Genomic DNA, 20,034 nt, shown 5'->3' on the forward strand with positions numbered 1-20,034 from the left:
GCACAGCTGTGAAAACTTAAAATAAAAACAAATCTAGAAAATGCTTAAAAATAAGCATAGATATCAGCCAAAATTATAAGAAAATTCTTATTCTGCCAAGCCTAAATATTAGCAACTAGTTTATTCAATGGAGTGAAGAGTAATTGCAAACGGAATGCTGATAATCCTCAGGGAAACCCAATTTCCAGACACTTAACTCCAAAAAACTTCCTGTATTTTACATCTTTTTCAATGTGCCACAGAAATTCCCATATTTCTCTGCACAGATAGTGATATCTCCATCAGTAGGTCAACACTAAACGCATATATCTTCTTCGTAAGTCCTTTCAGCCTATATCTCCATTCAAATCAATACTCCTTAAAAATAGTTAAATTAATTTGGTGCTTGTGGGGGGAAAAACTTCACTTGACTGACAGTCCTGGAGAGATGATACAACATCCCCTCGATTGGCAGTAAATTAGCCATACTGCACCATAAAACCTCCCTTCTTTTGGAGGAGCAACTAAAAGGTGTAAAACCAGTTGGGACCTATAATTTAATTTCTCCCATTTCACCAACATCTATGCCCTTCAGTTTCCTTCCAGTCTAGCACTGCCACAGGAAAACAGGAAGGCCTCTTCTCACTAGACTTGGGGTACATCTTTAAAGGGTTCAAAGTAGTTATTGTCAGTGTACTATGCATTCTTGTACAAAAAATGCATGACTGCACCACAAATTGTCCATGGGGGCAACTATTTAATAGGTAATGTTTATATTTGTATTTTTAGGTTTCAGAGTTAATACCTCAATGAGATGAATAGGACGATTCAGACATCTTAGAGCTATGGTTCCAGGCTATGCTGCGTAGAATTACACTTCACGTTTTTTAAAGGTTCTCCACTCACTCAGGAGTGGTAGATTTTTTTTTTATTGGTGGGGGAGGGGTAAATGAAAGCTCAGATTCTAGAATATAATCCTGGGGGAGGAGTGTGTATGTGGTGACAAATTTTGTCTAGGCCAAAACACTTCTATTGCAGCTTCGACACTGCTGTAAGAAGTGTGGTCCTGAATAGGTTTACCACTTTCTAGACTTGTACATGAAGTTACATATGGTCTTTCTGGTAAAAAGTAACTCATGATGGTACTTTCCTGCCACTAAGCTTTGGTCTATCTGTTACTAAGGCTTTTAACATTTCCTTCCTGTGCAGAGTTTTAGTCATTCATTCACAGCTACACAGCCGTCACACGGTAGTTCATTGACTCCTAGACTATTACAAAAATCCTTGTATAGGGCCCGATGAACTCTGTTTTATTATTGCGAATTTTCAGATTTCACGGGGTTTTAATCAAAATTGTTTGATACATTAAGTAAGTCGCCTTACTATAAATGCATAAAAATGTTCAAAATTGGATTGCAGTGGGAAAAACAGATTTTACAGAAAAAATCCTACAATTTAAACAAAACATCCTGCAGATATACAGTAAAAGTAATGAGTTTCAAATCACTTTTTAAAGTAGAACCTAGTAATATGACCAAACCACTGACATTGCTGAACCGTAACACAAGAAGTCCACCAAAGAGTCTCTTACAGTGTCAATTTAACTGAATTTAGATTTGATTAAAAAATAATGCACTAAACATGAAATAATTCATCTTTGCAGTAGTCATTGTTGCCATTTTAAATTCAACTTGGTACTTTCAAGCTTCCTATATTCTGAAGGAATGCTTAAATTAATTTCAAATTTGATTAAATAATTTCACACTCAAATCAACAGTTTATTGCCGAGTAGCATTACAAACTGACAAACTCAAATGTCATTTTCCCCATCTCAGGCAGACATCTCCATTGTAGTACATTATGGTTAGCCTTTTAGTGTTTTCCTCAGAAACTGAATCTACTTACAGACAAGAGGGAATTTTATATTTACTAAAGCTTCTCTCTCTGTCTACAGAGCTGACAGGGAAGATGATGTATGGCAGGGCAACCTCTGTTACTTTAGGCACTCGTCCCTTCATAACCTCCCAGTAAGTGCAAAGATCCAGTGGATCTGGGATGGGCTCATTCTGAGTGCTGTGCAGAAACACCAGCCACTGTTCATAGTGGGGAGGGGTGGATGAGAGGTGGTAGCTTGCTGTACTGATCGATGTTTTGTTGCATGGCTGGAGTCTGCCTGGAATCCAACACGCAGATCAGTCGCAACACGTCTTTTGCTGGATGGACATCCCATTGTTTGGAGAATATGGTAAAAGCAAGCTGACAGGCTTCATGTAGATTGTCCAGGATCTCTCTCTCCTTACTTATGGAGAAGTCATCCAAGAGTCTGTCAGTTTCTTCACCAAACCCCAAGTTTTGGCTGTTCCAGAAATCAAGATCCCAGGTCTCCCAAAATACTGAAAGCTGAGATAGCTGTAGGGTGGTGGTCAGATGCAGACAGATGGTCAGGGCTGTTATTTTGGGGCAAGCTTCAGATATGAAAGCTGTCTTAAGTTTTAGCAAGCCTGATTTCTCCTGACTGCTAAGTAGTGTCAAAAGGTTTGTCTCAGCCTGTGCTGATGACTTCTCTTTTTTCAAAAAAGTCCCAGTAGAGATAAGTGTGCTCAGCATGATATTTTACTGCCTGAAACCAGCTATTCCATCTTGCGTGTACTGCTTCAGGTGGGACCTTCATGGTGTGCACATCTTCTTTGGACTTAAGAAAAGCAACCCATCTTTGCTTTCTGGCTGGCTTTTTGAAACATGCAGATTTCATCGAAGTAACGAAAGATGCCACATTGCTAAAGAAGTCAAAATGCTATTATGTCTCATCTATCAGATTGATTATATGACATAGATCTGTCACATGTACACTGTTGGGTCATGACTCATTTCAGTGCTTCTTTGTATGCTTTGATGCAGTATACAGCACTGTCGGTTATAACCGCCAAAACATCACTGAGACTGAGCTGGTTCCTATTCATAGACTCCAGAAGAGATCGTGAGAATGTGGAGCAGTTGCAGCTCTCCATGAATATGACATCATCAAATAGTACTAATCTGTAACACTTAAAATAAATATATTCTGATGTCATAATTTTTCTACTTGTTTTTTACTGGAGGATTTCACTAAACAAACTCAAAATTTTGTAAAGGAAAAAAAATCCAGCTTCATAGCTACTATTGTATCATTTAATGTTAAAGATATTTTTAAATATTATACAAGCATAATATTACAGCTGCACTGCAAAACACAATTAAATTTCCTAATGCATATTAAATATAAAATGCTTGATAAAATTATTAACAAGCATTTTATAGAATAGCTCCAAAATCCTAATTTGGTGCTTTTTTGGAGGGTGGGGTTAAGGCTATTTTAAGGGGTTACAGCATCTTAAATGCTTTTTCTTAAATTATCTGTACTTTAAATTGTATAAGTGGTTAGTATTTTCTAAGGGCTCGTCCAGACTGGGGGGGGGGGGGGGGAATCGATCTTAGATACGCAACTTCAGCTACGTGAATAACGTAGCTGAAGTCGAATATCTAAGATCGAATTACTCACCCGTCCAGACGGCGCGGGATCGATGTCCGCGGCTCTCCGTGTCAATTCCGGAACTCCGTTCAGGTTGATGGAGTTCCGGAATCGATATAAGCGCGCTCGGGGATCGATATATCGCGTCTAGATTAGAAGCGATATATCGATCCCCGAGCAATCGATTTTAACCTGCCGATACGGCGGGGTAGTCTGGACGAGGGCTAAGTATAACAAATGTTTTCCTAAAGGTCAATGCATACATTATAAAAAAGCATCTACTTAAGGATCTGTCATTATAGTAAAAGAAAAATAAACTTGCCTATGATAATACTTAGCACACTGCAGTCTCCAATATCTGTTGTCTTGTCAACCACTGGAATTTTTTTCCCTTTGGATTTAGGCCAGCACTGCCACATGTGTTTCTGATAAGCACAAGGCAGAATTTGCTGAAGTGCTGCTTTATTTTTATGCAATGCTTCCTACATTGACTACAGTATTTTAAGGGGAAAGGTCGAAGCTTCTTCCATTTTTCCACTGAGATGACAGCCTCAGCAAAGACCACAACATAAACTTCAACAAACTCCCATCTGGTATATGCAGATTTCACATTGCCTGCAATTCTTCTCTGTAGAGAGCGAGAATCTCGATGATTCTCACTATATGTGACATGATTCTTCAGATACAGTTTTGATATTAGATGATCGTTGCAGGTATCTTTTCGGGTCCAGTCTATTGTATGTTGCCAGCATTTGCAGAACATCATACTGCCTGATTCATAGATATCATTAGGCCAGTGGTTCCCAGACTTGTTCCGCCACTTGAGCAGGGAAAGCCCCTGGCGGTCCAGGCCGGGTCTGTGTACCGGCCGAGTCCGCAGGTCTGGCCAATCGCAGCTCCCATTGGCCTGGAGCAGCAAACCATGGCCAATGGGGGCTGCTGGAAGCGGCACCCAGTACGTCCCTCAGCCGGCACCGCTTCCAGCAGCTCCCATTGGCCTGGAATAGCAAACTGTGGCCAGTGGGAGCCGCGATTGGCCAGATCTGTGGACACCGCAGGTACACAAACCGGCCCAGTCCGCTAGGGGTTTTCCCTGCACAAGCGGCAGAACAAGTTTGGGAACCACTGCATTAGGCAACTGACTAGCTCTGAACTTCAGTGTCAATGCATGATTTCTTAGCTTTTTGGATGAGCATTCCCCAGTTGTGGAATGCTTTTCAGACATGTTTAAATTGTGTTTTGAACCATGGGGAGGGGGGAAACTGCACTAGTAGTAGCAGGCCATGTCTCTAAGCAACGGTCAAAAACTAACATACAGTACAACCTCACGATATGCCCTTCACAATAGCAAATCTTGGGCTATAGCAAACCCCATCCCTGGATCCCACCTCAAGTGAGTGGAGGCCCACACAGTTTCTCAGACCCTGGGGCCACAGCGGGGTCAGAGAGAGCTCCTTTGGCTCTGGGCCACAGCAGGAAGAAATCCTTATTTTTCTGTATTGCGCTGGACTTTTTTTTTTTTTTTTAAACACACACACAGCTAGATTCAGTGTTATGGTTTTGATTCTGCAATTCAGTCCATGTTTTCATTCATGCAGCTTCCATAGGGCTCAACTTCTTGGCTTTCATCCATTTCATCTCAGCCTTACCCGTGTGCCAACAACTGGCTTTACCCTAACACCTCATCTTTCATTTTTATTATGCACCAACCACACCTAATAGTAATCTCTTCAAAATGACAAAAAAGCATCATCATCCTGAAAGGACTTTTTATAATCTTGATTCTTCACATACTGTTTTATATAATCTACCAAAACCACCATATGATCCAGGCATTTTTGTAATCCCATTTCATCATTGCTTGACTTTAGGCTGGCCCCAAAGCTTAAAAGCTAACAAACAGTTATGTAGCACCTGGTAAATATTACAAAGAGTCACATATCACACTTACTTGCTCAAACCAGAATACTGTAAAACTTGCTTATAGTAAATATAATCTAGCTTTGTTTTAACTTTATCTTGGAGTGGAAAGGGGAGGAGAGGTTATTTAGGTATTCAGACTGCGTAAAAATGAAATGTTATGAGGTTGAGCAATCTTCACTGAGTAATGCCATTTCTAACTCTGGAGATTTTATTTAGAACCTACTGGACTTCCTCTTTCCAGATGGCTCAGTGAAAGAATTAAATGTGGTTGTACAGAACTAATCTGGTTCTGGAAGAACCCGCAGGACTCTCACTACTTGGGCCAGAACCTCGTGGCTTTTGGAATAAAAATTCAACATGCAATGTGTTTTTCATGCTTCCTAATAATTGTTTACTGGAGCTACCATTTCAAGACACAGCAATTTTGGCTCCTAAGTTGGGAAAGGATTCAGAGATTAGACAAGATTGGGAGAAAGAGTCCAGTATGAAGGCAAGAATGACACACATTAGAACTGCCATCTAGAGCACTTTATATTCAGAGTAAAAGCCTCTGCACAGGTGAGAGATCTTTTGACATATAAGATCGGGAACAAGGTAATTAAGGGACTGGAAAGCATAAATTTCAGAAGGAATCCTCCAGTGAAGAAAAAAGTATAATTTACCAAATTAATCATAGAAAATTTCAAATTAAAACAACAACAACAGTAACAAATTGTACTTAACACTTTCTTGGTAGGAAAACTTTATAATGCAGGCTTCAAAAATACTTGGCTTTCAGGCATCAAATAAAAAAGTATGTGCATAACAACTCAACACCAATCACACATTTGTCACTATAAATGAAATGTCTCCTCTCTTTCAAGATTTTTGGTCTTAATCTTAACTGTAAAACAGAATCCATACTGAGTGTTACCTGTTTTGATCCTCTAATTTAGGTATTAATCTAGAGAGAGAGGCTTTCAAAACAAAATTCTACTTTAAGTTTTATAATACCCTTATATACCACACTGACATCCACTTATTTTTTCAGTAGAGCTCAAAATGTGCTAACAGATCACATTAAGTCTGTTCTGATAGTGACAGTTAAAACATTTTAGGCATAGAAAATTTCATCTAATGCACAAACAACTCTAAGTTCCTCACCTAAAGTTGCAGCTGCTGCAAGTCCTGCTGCATATGGATCTGTTCCTGGTGGAGCAGCACTGATGATGTATGGATTGGGGACAAAGGCAGCGGGAGCTAAACCTGCTGAAAACATACCTGTCAGTAAAAACAAACTTCACTAGAACTGCAGCCCTACGAGAATACCTACATGTTTTGGCTATTCATCCTGGCTGTAACTGAACAGGATAAACAGGCTTGTGCATCTATGATTTAAGAGTAAGAAAAGCTGGCAGCTACTTTGAGAAGACAATTTATGCATTTTCACATGTAGTTCTTTGCGGACAGCACACAGTAAGTATCCAGGAGTCTTACTGAAACAATCAAATGTGAAATTTGTAGCAATGTTACCATGCATATGTATATGGAATTAGACTCCAAACACGTAACATCCCTTAAGGAGCTGGGAAACTAGTCAGCTAGAAAAAAGTGAAAATAAAGAGCAACTATCAATTAATTTATACTGGTGGGTATTAATACATACCCGTAAGTTTCCCTTAAAGTTCAACTGAGCCTTTTTATCATAGGAGCTCAACGTACTTTAGAGAAACAAAAGCACATTTTGTTAAATCTACTAAATTAGGGGAGAGGATGACAGGGGTCTACACCAAAACTGAACAAATGTGGAGTGCAACGTACATGGTACATGAGAAACAGCATCTTCATAATTCTTTCTAGCACTTTAAAACTAAGTTCAATTCAGTTAGGAAAACCTATAGAAGAACTCTCTGATGCTGGGAAATTTTTACTCCCACCATTAATGAGTGAGCCCTTGTGAGTGGTTCACCTATTTTTCTATAAACAAGATTATGTACAGTTTTCCCCGAGTCAGTATTTTTTTAATAATATGAATGGTAACACATTAAATAAACTTCTAAGTCTCACTCAGAATAGCATGAAATTCCATTCTGTGGGGGAATTATTCAAAACTAAACCATTGTAATTCATAAAATATGGACACGAGTTTCTGCGGTCTGTACTAAAATGTACATTTTTCCTCATTTCACTGTCCCAGTTACCCCAACTCATGTCTGGCTCAGAGTAAATGAATACTTAGAAAACACTCATTACTGAATAGCATTCTCAGTGAGGGAAAGGCAAGTATCATCACCAGTAGAGAGGAATATTTGAAAGCTTTTTAAAAGTATAGCAAGATGTTACCAGAATTTTGCAAGATAATCTTCCAACATGGTCTGCTTCTGAAATCTGTGTGTCGATTATCCATAACTGGGAATGTACTTTTAAAACCCCTCTAAAGCCTAATAACATTTTTTTCACAGCCACAGACTCTTTTGAAGACATCTGTTAGCAATCTCCAGAAATCTAATACAGGTAGGGCGTTAAAAGAAGGACTTACCTATGTGCGGCTGATGGGCAGCTGCCAATGCATATTGCTGCTGCTGTGCTGCCGTCAGCTGCTGAACAGCAAGTGCATTTGGTCTTTGAAATAACTGAAGGAACAAAAGAACAGTTTCGGTTCTTTATTCATGTACCAGAAAAATATTCTCAGATTCCCTTCCGAAGCAATCCTGACAACAGATTTAGTACCATAAGAGTATGGACACTCTTCATGATATGGAAACATGTTTAAAAGAGATGTTCAGAGGAGTTTTAAGTTCATAATCTACCACAATCCATCTCAAAATATTTTCATTCCAGTATTATTAACCTATTGTGAGGGTTTTCTAACTCTGTGCTCCCTGAAAGCTTCACCTCATCAACTACTCTTTAAAAAGAGACTACGCCAAACTTTGTAACTGTGGCCCATGGGTCATAGCAAGTTAGCAGCTCACAAGGCTGTTTCCAGCTCTAATACTGTATTAAATATATTTAATACTTTATTACTTTCCCATGCAGGCAGTTTCTGTTGCCACGGAGATGTTATGAGACTGCAAACGGCAGTGGAGATGGGCTGCAGGACTGGAAACGGGATGGCAGATTCTCACGAGAATCTCTGTAAACATGTGGTCCATGCTAAGAAGTTAAAGAAACCTAATATAACATGGGAGGGAAATCTTACCTTAGCTGTTAATTTTCACTCTAAGATCTTCTAAATCAGTCCAGACACTTGGTGCACATAATTCTTCCCTGACAGCAGACAGAAAGCAGACACTGACTTTCTGGTGATATCATCCCCTGCATAAGGGTTGCCAGCTCTCACAGCTCAGCTGAATCTTTGAAAGCAGTTCACAGTATTATTTAAGTGTAATATAAAAATCGAACACCTTGAGACACTGAAAACTTGCCATTTGAAAAACAATGGAAATGCTGAAGAAAGCACCAATCTTGAAGGAAGGGATACGGGTTGGCATAAAAAGTCTTGAAGACAAATTAAGGAAAAAAAAGTTTCTCTCCAGCTTCCAGTGCCAGTCCAGATTCTTGGGGTCTGCCAAAGGAGTACAGTGCCATATAGACAGACTAGTGCCTCTTGGCTGCCTGCAGCACTCGTGGCCCAACACATTGGCTGATGCCTGAACATGAGCTTGTGAATATAAACACCAGAGAGAACACACATGCCAGGCAGCTGCCTTGAATAACTCTAGTAGAGATGTTTCAGAGTAGCAGCCGTGTTAGTCTGTATTCGCAAAAAGAACACGAGTACTTGTGGCACCTTAGAGACTAACAAATTTATTTCAGCATAAGCTTTCGTGGGCTACAGCTCACTTCTTCGGATGCATAGAATGGAACACACAGCTCCAGGAAGTGGCACTGGCCAAGCCAGTGCTGCCTGCAGTGCCCATTGGTCAGGAACGGCAAACTGCAGCCACTGGGAGCTGCAAGCAGCATACCTACGGATGTTCAGGTAACCAAAGCGTCTCGCAGCCCGCCAGGGGCTTATCCTGAACAAGCCGTGAACCAAGTTTGGGAATCCCTGGTATAGACACTACCCATGCTGATGGGAGGAGTTCGCCCGTTGGCATAGGTAATCCATCTTCCTGAAAGGTGGTAGCCAGGTCAACAGAAGAATTCTTCTAGACCTAGATCTGTCTATGTTGGGGGTTAGGTCAGTGTAACTACACCACACACGCGTGTGGATTTTTCACACCCCTGAGCAACGTAGCTGGGTCAACCTAACTTTTTAGTGCAGACCAGGCCTCAGACAGAGGCCTAGCTTCTTTATAAAATGTTAAGACCAGGGTAGATGGACAATAATAATTCAGCCTGATTCAGGTAGGATGTAGTTACCTTCAGCATGAAACACAGAACTGTTTAAAGAATGGACTTTCTTGATAGAAAAATCAGGCACAGTTCTTCACAGAGCAGGGCTTTCAACTCTTATCCTCCTTGCTCAGTAGATGGGCAAATATGAATCAGAGAGCAATGGCCTAAGGGATATTCTTCTTCTGCCTCCTCCTCCTTCTATAGGTCCAAACTAAGGAACAGGATGTAAATTTTGTACAATATTTTAGATCCAAAAAGGAAGAAGTCATCTGAATACAAGTTTTGGCTTTTGTCAACCACTATACTGAAATCTAGCTACATCTCCGTTTAAAGTACATCCGTGTCCCCTGAAGGCTGATGAATGCACCTGTAAGATGCTGGTGCTCATTCCTAACTCTAGACCATTCCGAAGCAACTCCAGGATGCTGGCTATGGAGAAGCTCTTCAAATCCATGGTTCAATCAATCACACAATGTTCTCCAGATCCTATAATCATGGGTGGATGTGAACACATGCCTGTGACAACCTTTACTCAAAAGCCCTTTCTTCCAAGACACATCTCCTCAACTGCGATGACCTAAGCCTAAAGAGATCTGGATCTTCATATCAAGTAGGGTCTTTGTGCCAATAAGTCATCTGAAGTTAGCAGGTGGATCATATTTGTGTTGACATGCATGGGTTCAAGGCAGCAAGGACATCTTGATTAATCTGAAATTGAGAGAGGTATGTGGGAATGAGGGTTCCCAAGGATCTGCCAGCCCTCTGCAGCACCCTCCTTATTGACCAATGTGAAAAATGCATGACAGCATCCTCTAGAACTCACATCCATGATCTTGCTATCTACCATTCTGTTGTCTCTTTCACCAAACACAAAGCTGGTCCAATAAAAAGGTATTATCCCACATACCTTGTGTCTCTACCTTCCAGTAGTCATCACACCTACTTGTGGTCCCCTTCACTACAACAAATCCATCCAAAGCTATCTCAATTTTCCACTCTCCTTTACATATTTGGGACCAGTTTAACCAGCCCACTGCGTTGCATTCTGGCTAGGTGAACAACAGCCATGTTAGATGAGTGTTTTTTCTGTTCATACAATCAGCAGCTAGTTTGCCTCGGCCACATCCTTTCTTCTCGTCAGTTTACCTATGTGAGAGCAGGTACATTCTCAAACTGATCTCCTTGAGCTATTTTTGAATGCACAGTGAAAGAGGAGAAGAGCAAGCTGGCTGCTCTTACATCTGGAGAAGACTAAGCCCAGTTCAGCTGATGATAACATGGAAAGGATCTGCTGTTATACTTTGTGTTGTCTGTATCCCAGTTAAGAACATTATTGCTTGGTGCTTAGCTGGGCTCCCAGATGTATTAACATTTACATCGAGGTCTGCATACTTCTCTCGACTCAATATTTAGGCATCTGGTTCCCGAAACCAGCACAATCTGGAAATGGCTGTCCTCACTGTCCATTATAATTTGACCCAAACTCATCCATATAGAGGAGAGTGACAGCTACTGGCATAATTATTTATGCTGAAATAGCTTCAAGGTGATGCATACAGGTTGAAACTGATTTACTTTGGTGATACAATTAGAAGGAACAAGGATGCTGAACGTTTTGAAACTGAACTCTAACTATGGATCATGATGCGAATAGGCACTGATCTGATGTTACGTGTTCCCATGCATGAGAAGAATGGATTTGCCTTCCTCCTATGAAGTCCAGGGATGCCTGATAAGTGTACCTTCATTACTGCTTAAAGGAGGTGGGTAGCAGTATCCAGGTACCTAAGTCCTCTCTCTTGAACAAAGGAAATGCATTTGAAGCATCCTTTCCAGATGAATTGCAGCTGTTTTACCAGGGAATATGATCTGGCTTCTTAAAACTGTACCTAGTGTAACTGAGACAAACTGCCATGTATATGTTGTACCCTGCAGAAGGCCAAACCTTTTGTCTGTTCTCTACAGCTTTAACTACAACGAGCTTCCTTTTGAAAGGCCATCATTGTAGTCAGTGACCTCCTCTTCAAATATCTTAAAAAACATTTTTCACAAACACACAGACTAGCAGGGCTTGGACTGAAATGCAGCTGAAGTCTCAGAGAACAGCTGGCTAACGCTACGGATTCTCAGCTCTTGCTCTGTGAGGGGAGGTGGAGTTAGTGTCTGGTGGAAGGAGCTTGGATGGGTGTTTACAAGGGTGGCAGGAAAGGAACAATGTATTCCTGGCCCTCTCCCTGTTAGCAGAGCACATCAGTCATGCTGTTCTCAAACTTGCTTCTAGCTTGGCGATGAGCGAGTCACACACACAGAGCTCTCAAGTGGAGATGTGACTTCGGTTGTCTATTTGCTTCATCTGAAATAAAAAAGTAATTTAGAACGATGTATATTCTTTGTGCTAAGGCCCACATAAGCACTCCAGCCTGCTTACAGCTTGGGGACAGAATCTGACCCATCAGTCACTGGGAGCAGGGCAATGTGCTGCCTCCTGAATTTCCTTACAGTTATTTTCCATCCTCCACAGCTGCAGACAGGTTCATACCTTGTCCGTTGCAGAGCTTGTCGAGGAGGATTCCAAACTATTTCAAGGAAGTTTTCTGATCCAGTCCAGAGAATGGGTTCCAGATGGAGAACGCACAGCACCTAGTATCTACAACACAATTCATTTAAGTATCCTCCCATGGATAACAGACCTGTTCTGCTTGCAACAGTCCATGAAGCTGACGCAGTTTTCATAAAAACTGGGAAGAACACAATCAGAGATTCTCCTCTCTTGCATACAGAGAAGTTTCCTATCTCTCTCCTACACTGCTCACCTAAGGGGAGACGAACACCAATACTTACATGGCAGAAGTTGGATTAATAAAGCAGCTCCTACACCCAGAAATCTCTCTCTCATCATAAGTCAATATGGTGGGCTGATGACTGACCTCTTAATCTGGAAAAAGCAAATTAAGAGCCCTTTAGCCTCGGTGTCAGAACCAAGGAGGTGAGCTGAATAATCTCTTACAAAGCTGGGCAAGGTCCCTAAGGGTATGGCTACACTTGAAACTTCAAAGTGCAGCCGCTTCAGAGCTCTCCCAGCGCTGCACGTACTCCACATCCTGATGGGGTTTAGCTTGCAGAGCTGGGAGCTGCGCTCCCAGCGCTGCGGCACTGTTTACACTGGCGCTTTACAGAGCTGTATCTTGCAGCGCTCAGGGGGGTATTTTTTTCACACCCCGAACGAGAAAGTTGCAGCGCTGTAAAGCGCCAGTGTAGCCAAGGCCTAATATATGTATTCCCACCTTTTCCATTGCTCCCCAGTACAATACAAAGGCCAGGAGGGCAGGAGCAGTGATACTGCTTATTCCTTTCTGACAGAAGAGGCAACGCTCTCAGGTCTGATGACCCTAGCATGGGTAGTGATGAATGGCTCCATGTCCAGTTGGCAGCCGGTTTCAAGCGGAGTGCCCCAAGGGTTGGTCCTGGGGCTGGTTTTGTTCAATATCTTCATTAACGATCTGGAGGATGGCATGGACTGCACTCTCAGCAAGTCTGCAGATGACACAAAACTGGGAGGAGTGGTAGATACGCTGGAGGGTAGGGATAGGACACAGAGGGACCTAGACAAATTAGAGGATTGGGACAAAAGAAACCTGATGAGTTCAACAAGGACAAGTGCAGAGTCCTGCACTTAGGACGGAAGAACCCCATGCACGTTACAGAACAGGGACCAAATGGCAAGGGAGCAGTTCTGCAGAAAAGGATCTAGCGGTTACAGTGGATGAGAAACTGGATATGAGTCGACAGTGTGCCCTTGTTGCCAAGAAGGCTAATGGCATTTTGGGCTGTATAAGTAGGGGCACTGCCAGCAGATTGAGGGACGTGATCATTCCCCTCTATTCAACATTGGTGAGGCCTCATCTGGAGTATTGTGACCAGTTTTGAGCCCCAAACTACAAGAAGGATGTGGAAAAATTGGAAAGAGTCCAGTGGAGAGCAACAAAAATGATTAGGGGGCTGGAGCACATGATTTATGAGGAGAGGCTGAGGAAACTGGGATTGTTTAGTCTGCAGAAGAGAAGAATGAGGGAGGATTTGATAGCCACTTTCAACTACCTGTAAGGAGGTTGCAAAGAGGATTAATCTAGACTGTTCTCAATGGTACCAGATGACAGAACAAGGAATAATGGTCTTAAGTTGCAGTGAGGGAGGTTTAGGTTGGATATTAGGAAAAACTTTTTCACTAGGAGGGTGGTGAAGCACTGGAATGGGTTACCTAGGGAGGTTGTAGAATCTCCTTCCTTAGAGGTTTTTAAGGTCAGGCTTGACAAAGCCCTGGCTGGGATGATTTAGTTGGGCATTGGTCCTGCTCTGAGCAGGGGGTTGGACTAGATGACCTCCTGAGATCCCTTCCAACCCTGAGATTCTGTTCTATGATCTCTCAGAGAGGTCTGTTACTGTAAAGCCAATCCTCCATCTAGGACCAGACAAGTTTAAAATGAATACTTGGACGAAGTGATTATTGCTGGCATAGACACCAAAAGAAAAGTCAACAAAAATAACTTATTCCACTGGGTGGGAAAAGTCCATAATTTAACTGCCAGGTTAAACCAAAGAAACAGCCTGGATATCCTCCGGGAGGGTTTCACTGTGGGTGAATAAGAGTGTCCAAGCATAAAGATCAAATCTCTGTAGTATAATGTTCTCAGCATATACAAACTTCTTTTTCCTGGACAAATCCCAACAGTAAATGCTTCCTTAGGGCATCAACTTTATTTCAGAGAGCACCACCTTGGAAACACTTTCTGCTCCTTACAGCACTACCCAGACAGATCCCCTGTAGGCAGTGTTGTACTTCCTATCCATTAGAGTAAGACTACTATCTCTAGTCACATGAGGTTTTTTTTTAATTTGAAGTTACAAGCTTTCGCTAATGAGACTCAGTATTATACTTTAATTCAGACAGATAGTCGTCAACTGGCGCAGCAAATCACTCCTTAAGTAAATTCAAGAAATATTGGATGCTTCAGTTAAGCATCCAATTCCAGGCCTTAGCAACAGTGACAATCACAGGGCAGAGAAGCCACATCTCCTGTACTGAAACTGGCGACAGAGCCACGTGGCCATCAATATTTAAGTTCACCAAGTTCTGCTTACTGGTCATCCAATCTTAGTCATGCCATTTCCTCTCTTTTTGGCAGAAGTCTTCTACATGCCTTAGTTCCCAGTGAAAGATGGAGGAAATAGATTATTTATAAAGTAGCTTGTTTTGGATATCCATATTTAAAGAATGATCATGCTTTTCACCCAGCGGCACGCTGCTATGAAAATCCCATTTTAATAGATCTGTGGACCTCAGTGCAAAGAAAAGGAAAACATATCCATGCTTACCTGAAAATTTCCTTTTGTTGGCTAATAAAGTCCACAGATCCAGCCCACCCAGGAAACAAACTGATGATCTCAAATAGAGATGGAAATAAGGATTTGGGGTTTGTCGTCATTATGCAAAATTTACCAGTCTCTGGAGAAATTGTTTTTTCCTCAAATTTCATTTAATACAGTCTGTAATTTAAGAATATAGATCTGAATTATCCTGGCTGTGCAAGTTCTCAACTAGAGCAAACTTCAGAAGGTAGGGTCTTCTGATCCTGCCACTGAAATGCAAGCAGGTGGAAATATGCATGGTACTGGCCCTATGGATCTCATCAGAGGGAAGACATTTTCAGGTAGCTATATATACACATATTTCTATTGTCACTATGTGTGAGCGTTTATGGAAGCAAAAGTAGGAAAGACAGGAGCAGTAGCAACCACCACTCTGTGCTTCAGATCTAGAGGCAATGTTCCAAGAGGGGTTCAACTAGGGGAGACAGGGATGGCAACGGCTACCTAAGAGAGTCCAACTGCAGACTCTGGAAGGGATAGGGGTGATGGGCTTGAGGTCTTGAAACAGCTAGGACACCAGAAGACGCGCCTAAAGAAAGCAGATTAAGGCTCTTTAGCAGTCCCTGGTGAAGGCAACACGAACAGTCTTTAGAGGACAGAATCCGCTCAGTTCTGCATAAGTCACAGGCTCTTCACTCCAGTCATTGTGGATATCTTGAGGAAGGATGTTTCTATCCTAACTGCAGTTTGTGGTCCCCACCAAAGTGCTACAGAGGCTGCTCCTTGCTGCTGTGTGACTAGAAATTCCTGCAGGCATCCAAGGCCTGCATTATTCTCTGCTTTATTCTCTTAGCCAGCTGATACTCCATCTGCTGAGACAAAAACAACTGAGCTCTGAGAGCCAGCAAACCCCATGTATTCAGAAGATATTAATAAGTCTCAATGCACTGTCTCCATCTGTTGGCAGTGAGGAACCTCCAGACACTGGATTAGTACAGAAGATCAAAGAGAAAAACCCAAACAAAAAGCTTATTGTAACCAAGTCTTGACCCTAAATTAACCTGTATTTTTATACTCTTGACCTACTGCTGTTTTTGGCTCTGACACTGATATTCATTTGGGTATCTTTCCCCTTGTACAAAAGATTCATTTTTACCTTTTCAATTAAAACAGCGAGAATCTAAGAAATAGTACTACAGGTACAAAAATATTTAAGCACATAACATTTTAGCCTAATAACAGTCACATTCATATAGTAGGATACAGCTCATGGCGAAGACATGTCTGAACAAGGTTTGTTGATATGTTTGAGATATTGTTTTAAATCCTAAAACTCTCAGTTTCACCTACACATAAAGCTAATGTCACAGAACACCTCATCAAGAGGTCATAGGAGAAAAACTTGCAAAAAACTGGGGCATCACAAGCTTATATTATGTCAATGTTATAAAGTTCTGATTTGTGTAATCCAGTTTCTTTTTGCAATATAAACATCTGACATTTCTAATCAGATTATGCACAGTTAAGACTTTTCCTTCTTAATATTGCTTTTAGCTGCACTGATCTGTAATCCATTCAAAGTATATGGCATCTTTTCCAATGCCCTACAAAAGGTGCTATACAAATGAGGTCCTGTTGATCAAGATATAATTCCTTCGGGAAACAGTTAAATGTAAGCCAGATTTTACTACAGGTCAAAACACAATCATAACCGCCATCTGGTAGAGCTTCCAGTTTTACTTAGAAATATATTCTACTCCAAAGTACAATGTGTAATTGGCAGACAATAGGACCAGAAACTATTTTTGAACAGACCCCTGGAAACACTAGCTACTGGAGACATTAAGTAAATCCTCCTCTGTTCTTCTGAGCCAAGGATATTGCATTTTATACTGACATATGTTACAATTCAGAGTTAAGAGCCACAACAATGAAAGCCCTACATTAATGTAGTGTGTGTTTTCAAACACTATAATATAAGGTTACTACAGGTGTAAGTAAACAGATGAGGCTGCTATCAAAACACAAAAATAAGGTTGAAATATCAAAGTCCTAGTTCCCATCAGAGTGTTTCTGATCTGGTTATTCACAATATCATTACCTTGATCTGAGTAGCCGAGTTGAGTGCACCAGATAAGTTGACTGGACATATACTACCTGTTGTCTAGCTTGCTTGTGCATCCTCATGTTCCAGTGAAATCCGAGTAGTTTAAAAGAGCAGTATAGAACTGGAGTGTGTGTGTCAAGGTGTGATAGCAAGTGTGATGGCAAGAGAGGTAAAGAGTTCAGCGGTGAAATAATTAAAGTGCATACGTTCGGAAAAAGGCTCTCCGTACTGACAAATCTACTTAGGTTTTTTTTTTTGGTTTTGTTTTTTTAATGTAAACTTACTGCAATCTATGCAGATCTAATCTAGCCACAGAAAAGAAAACTACTATAATTTGCTTCATGCAGTAACAAGCTCTCCAGTGAAGCTCTGCTTCCAGAATTTTATTGTCAGTGGTTAGGTACAAAAGAGAAACAGATAACAGATTTTCCCATAACAGAGCTTGCAGGATTGCAGAAAAAATAAAACTTGATTTGACTTGATTTTATATGCAAGACATTGAAGGAGAGTATAACGCTAATTAAGCAGATGTCAAATTTCTGCAGGAACCTTTCTGACCATAATCATACCTTAAAAAACAATTGATCTTAATAAGCTCCAACGCAGGCCCACAGTTAGGACTGTGAATATTTCCACTACAAACACTGGTTTTCAAGTGTGTCAGTTTCATTATAAAAAAGTGTTTTCTGAGGTGATCCTCTGCATCAAAGCTTTTACCCGAGAGATGAATACAACATTTACAAATAAAATTGGTTTGGTCATTTTCAAGTTATTAAATTATAAACTAAATATATGTTTTACTAATACCAATTTACTTGTGAACTCTAAAAACATCTTGTATAAAGAAACTTCAAATATCAAGATCACGTTAGGGGTTACTAGACTATACAGCATACTGGCTACCAAGAAGTACAACCTTTCACTGTCTACTAGGCATACCAACACGTGCTTTATGAATGGATGACTAGACACATGCTCTTCAACCAGCCATGACAGCTTTGTTTTAAGCTGTAACTTTTTTTGAGGGCTTTAATACCAACAAAAGAAAAGGTACAAAAGTTTACAGTTGTTACACAAACCAGCATGAATAGGAGCAGATTTAGAGTGGATTCTTGAATCTAGGACTAGCGTTCAAAAGGGGCCAGAATGTAGATCAAGGACTAGTCTGTCCAGGAAGCACCAGACTGGGCTGTCTGGGTAGGAGGGAGGGTATTCGGGCTGAGGAAAAAAGTAATGGGGGAGATCCCCAAAAATTACACTGGATCCTGATCTCATTCTGTCTTAATCCATGATCAAGCAAAAGCAACAAAGTTCTTGCTGACACACGCTTTTCTTCAATTACCCTGTAGTGATTTGGAATTGCAGAGGTCCCCAACCAGTGTTGCAACATCTAGGCACAAACGCACCTGACGACTTTAGTCAGTTTTTTTGCCTTTGTTGGTCTGTTATTTGAAAGCAGCTTTTTCAAATGTCAACTGTATGAAGACACAATAATGCAGCAGCTTGTTTCCTTCTCTAATAAAACAAACATGTAGGTTTCTATTTTAACTCAATGCAGCTTTATAACTACTACTATTAAATGTGCTTAATGCTACTTGGACGTATTTTGCCATTTTCTGTTTGCCACTGATCAGACAAGTCTCCTGCACCTGGCTCACTTTAGCAGAGTCCTGTACAGATCACCTCTCTCATTACTGAACAATGTTCCCCTTAGACCAAGTGAGCCAGCACCTCCAATCAAGTAACAAAGTAACAAGATATCTCTGGGGCAACTCAAACCAGTGAGTCAGATGCGACTACTGGAAGGGTTGGGGAAGAAAAGAGGTGCAATATCTGTGGGAATAGTTTACCTGTGGTTGAGAATTGTAGTCAAAGAGTCCCACCGTTGCAGCTGCGGAGTCCACAGGTACTTGAGTGCCGGAGTAATCAAACTGAAGCGGCTCCATGCCAACATGTTCCATGGGGTCCAGGGGAACACTCTGGGATTCCATGTTGGAGAAATCCTCCACAGGCTTGGCACCATTAGTGCTAGCCAGCTGGGCTAAACCCTCGGATCCGTTCTGGTTTGGACCCAAGAGATCCACTTCATTAGCAGAGTTCTGGCAGTTACCAGGTGTACGGCTACACAAAAAGAAAAAGTTACGTGTCACTAAAACGTATCTGCTCAGAAAGATAAACTGGCAACACCTTATTGGCAATGTTCACGTCATATCATTTAGCATCACTGACAGCCGACCCTGGCGCCAACCAGAATTACAGGCAGATACTGTTCAACTCAAATGCTCTAGAAAGAAACAGCTAGATGTGGTCAAGTTAAGCATACAATCCAAGTATGCTACCAACATAAACCTCTACCCTGATGTAACGCGGTCCTCGGGAGCCAAAAATCCCCACAGCGTTATAGGTGAAACCCCGTTATATCGGGGTAGCGGCGGCAGGGCTCCAGCGGTGATTTAAAGAGCCTGGGGCTCCGTCCGTAATCATCACCCGAGCCCTGCTGCTGGAGCCCCGGAGTAGTGGTGGCAGGGCTCCGACGGTGATTTAAAGGGCCATGGGCTTCCCACAGCAGCCGGAGACCTGGGAGTACTGCGCTATATGCAAACCGGTGTTATATTGGGTCACATTACATCAGGGTAGAGGTGTATTTCTTCTGAAATGGTTTCTTTCCTACAGATAGTGAAACCAATGAGGTCATATTAATATTTATTTTATTTAAAGGTCTATACAAATGAAGACATCTGACTGCAATGTATTAAGCCATTTAAAAAAAATTCTCCAGTGTTTCGGACGCTTTCCTAGATGCTTACTCTTCCTCCAAACAATGCTG

The 20,034-nt window shown here is 41.4% G+C and overlaps 1 protein-coding gene across 11 annotated transcripts in view; it reads right to left on the minus strand.

Moving 5' to 3' along the window:
- Window positions 1-20,034, minus strand: part of PUM1 (pumilio RNA binding family member 1) — a 123,593-nt gene that overhangs the window by 45,486 nt on the left and 58,073 nt on the right. For 7 of the 11 annotated variants that reach the window (XM_050932299.1, XM_050932291.1, XM_050932292.1 and 4 more), the window contains 3 exons: window positions 19,058-19,328; window positions 7,929-8,022; window positions 6,554-6,670 (listed from right to left, as the gene is read on the minus strand). In XM_050932299.1, the coding sequence (XP_050788256.1) occupies window positions 6,554-6,670; window positions 7,929-8,022; window positions 19,058-19,328 (482 nt within the window). The remainder of the gene's footprint in view (window positions 1-6,553; window positions 6,671-7,928; window positions 8,023-19,057; window positions 19,329-20,034) is intronic. The other 4 variants (XM_050932296.1, XM_050932294.1, XM_050932295.1 and 1 more) reach the window with 2 other exon arrangements.

This window comes from Gopherus flavomarginatus, chromosome 22, assembly GCF_025201925.1.
Source record: "Gopherus flavomarginatus isolate rGopFla2 chromosome 22, rGopFla2.mat.asm, whole genome shotgun sequence".
In the NCBI taxonomy this organism is placed as follows: Eukaryota; Metazoa; Chordata; order Testudines; family Testudinidae; genus Gopherus; species Gopherus flavomarginatus.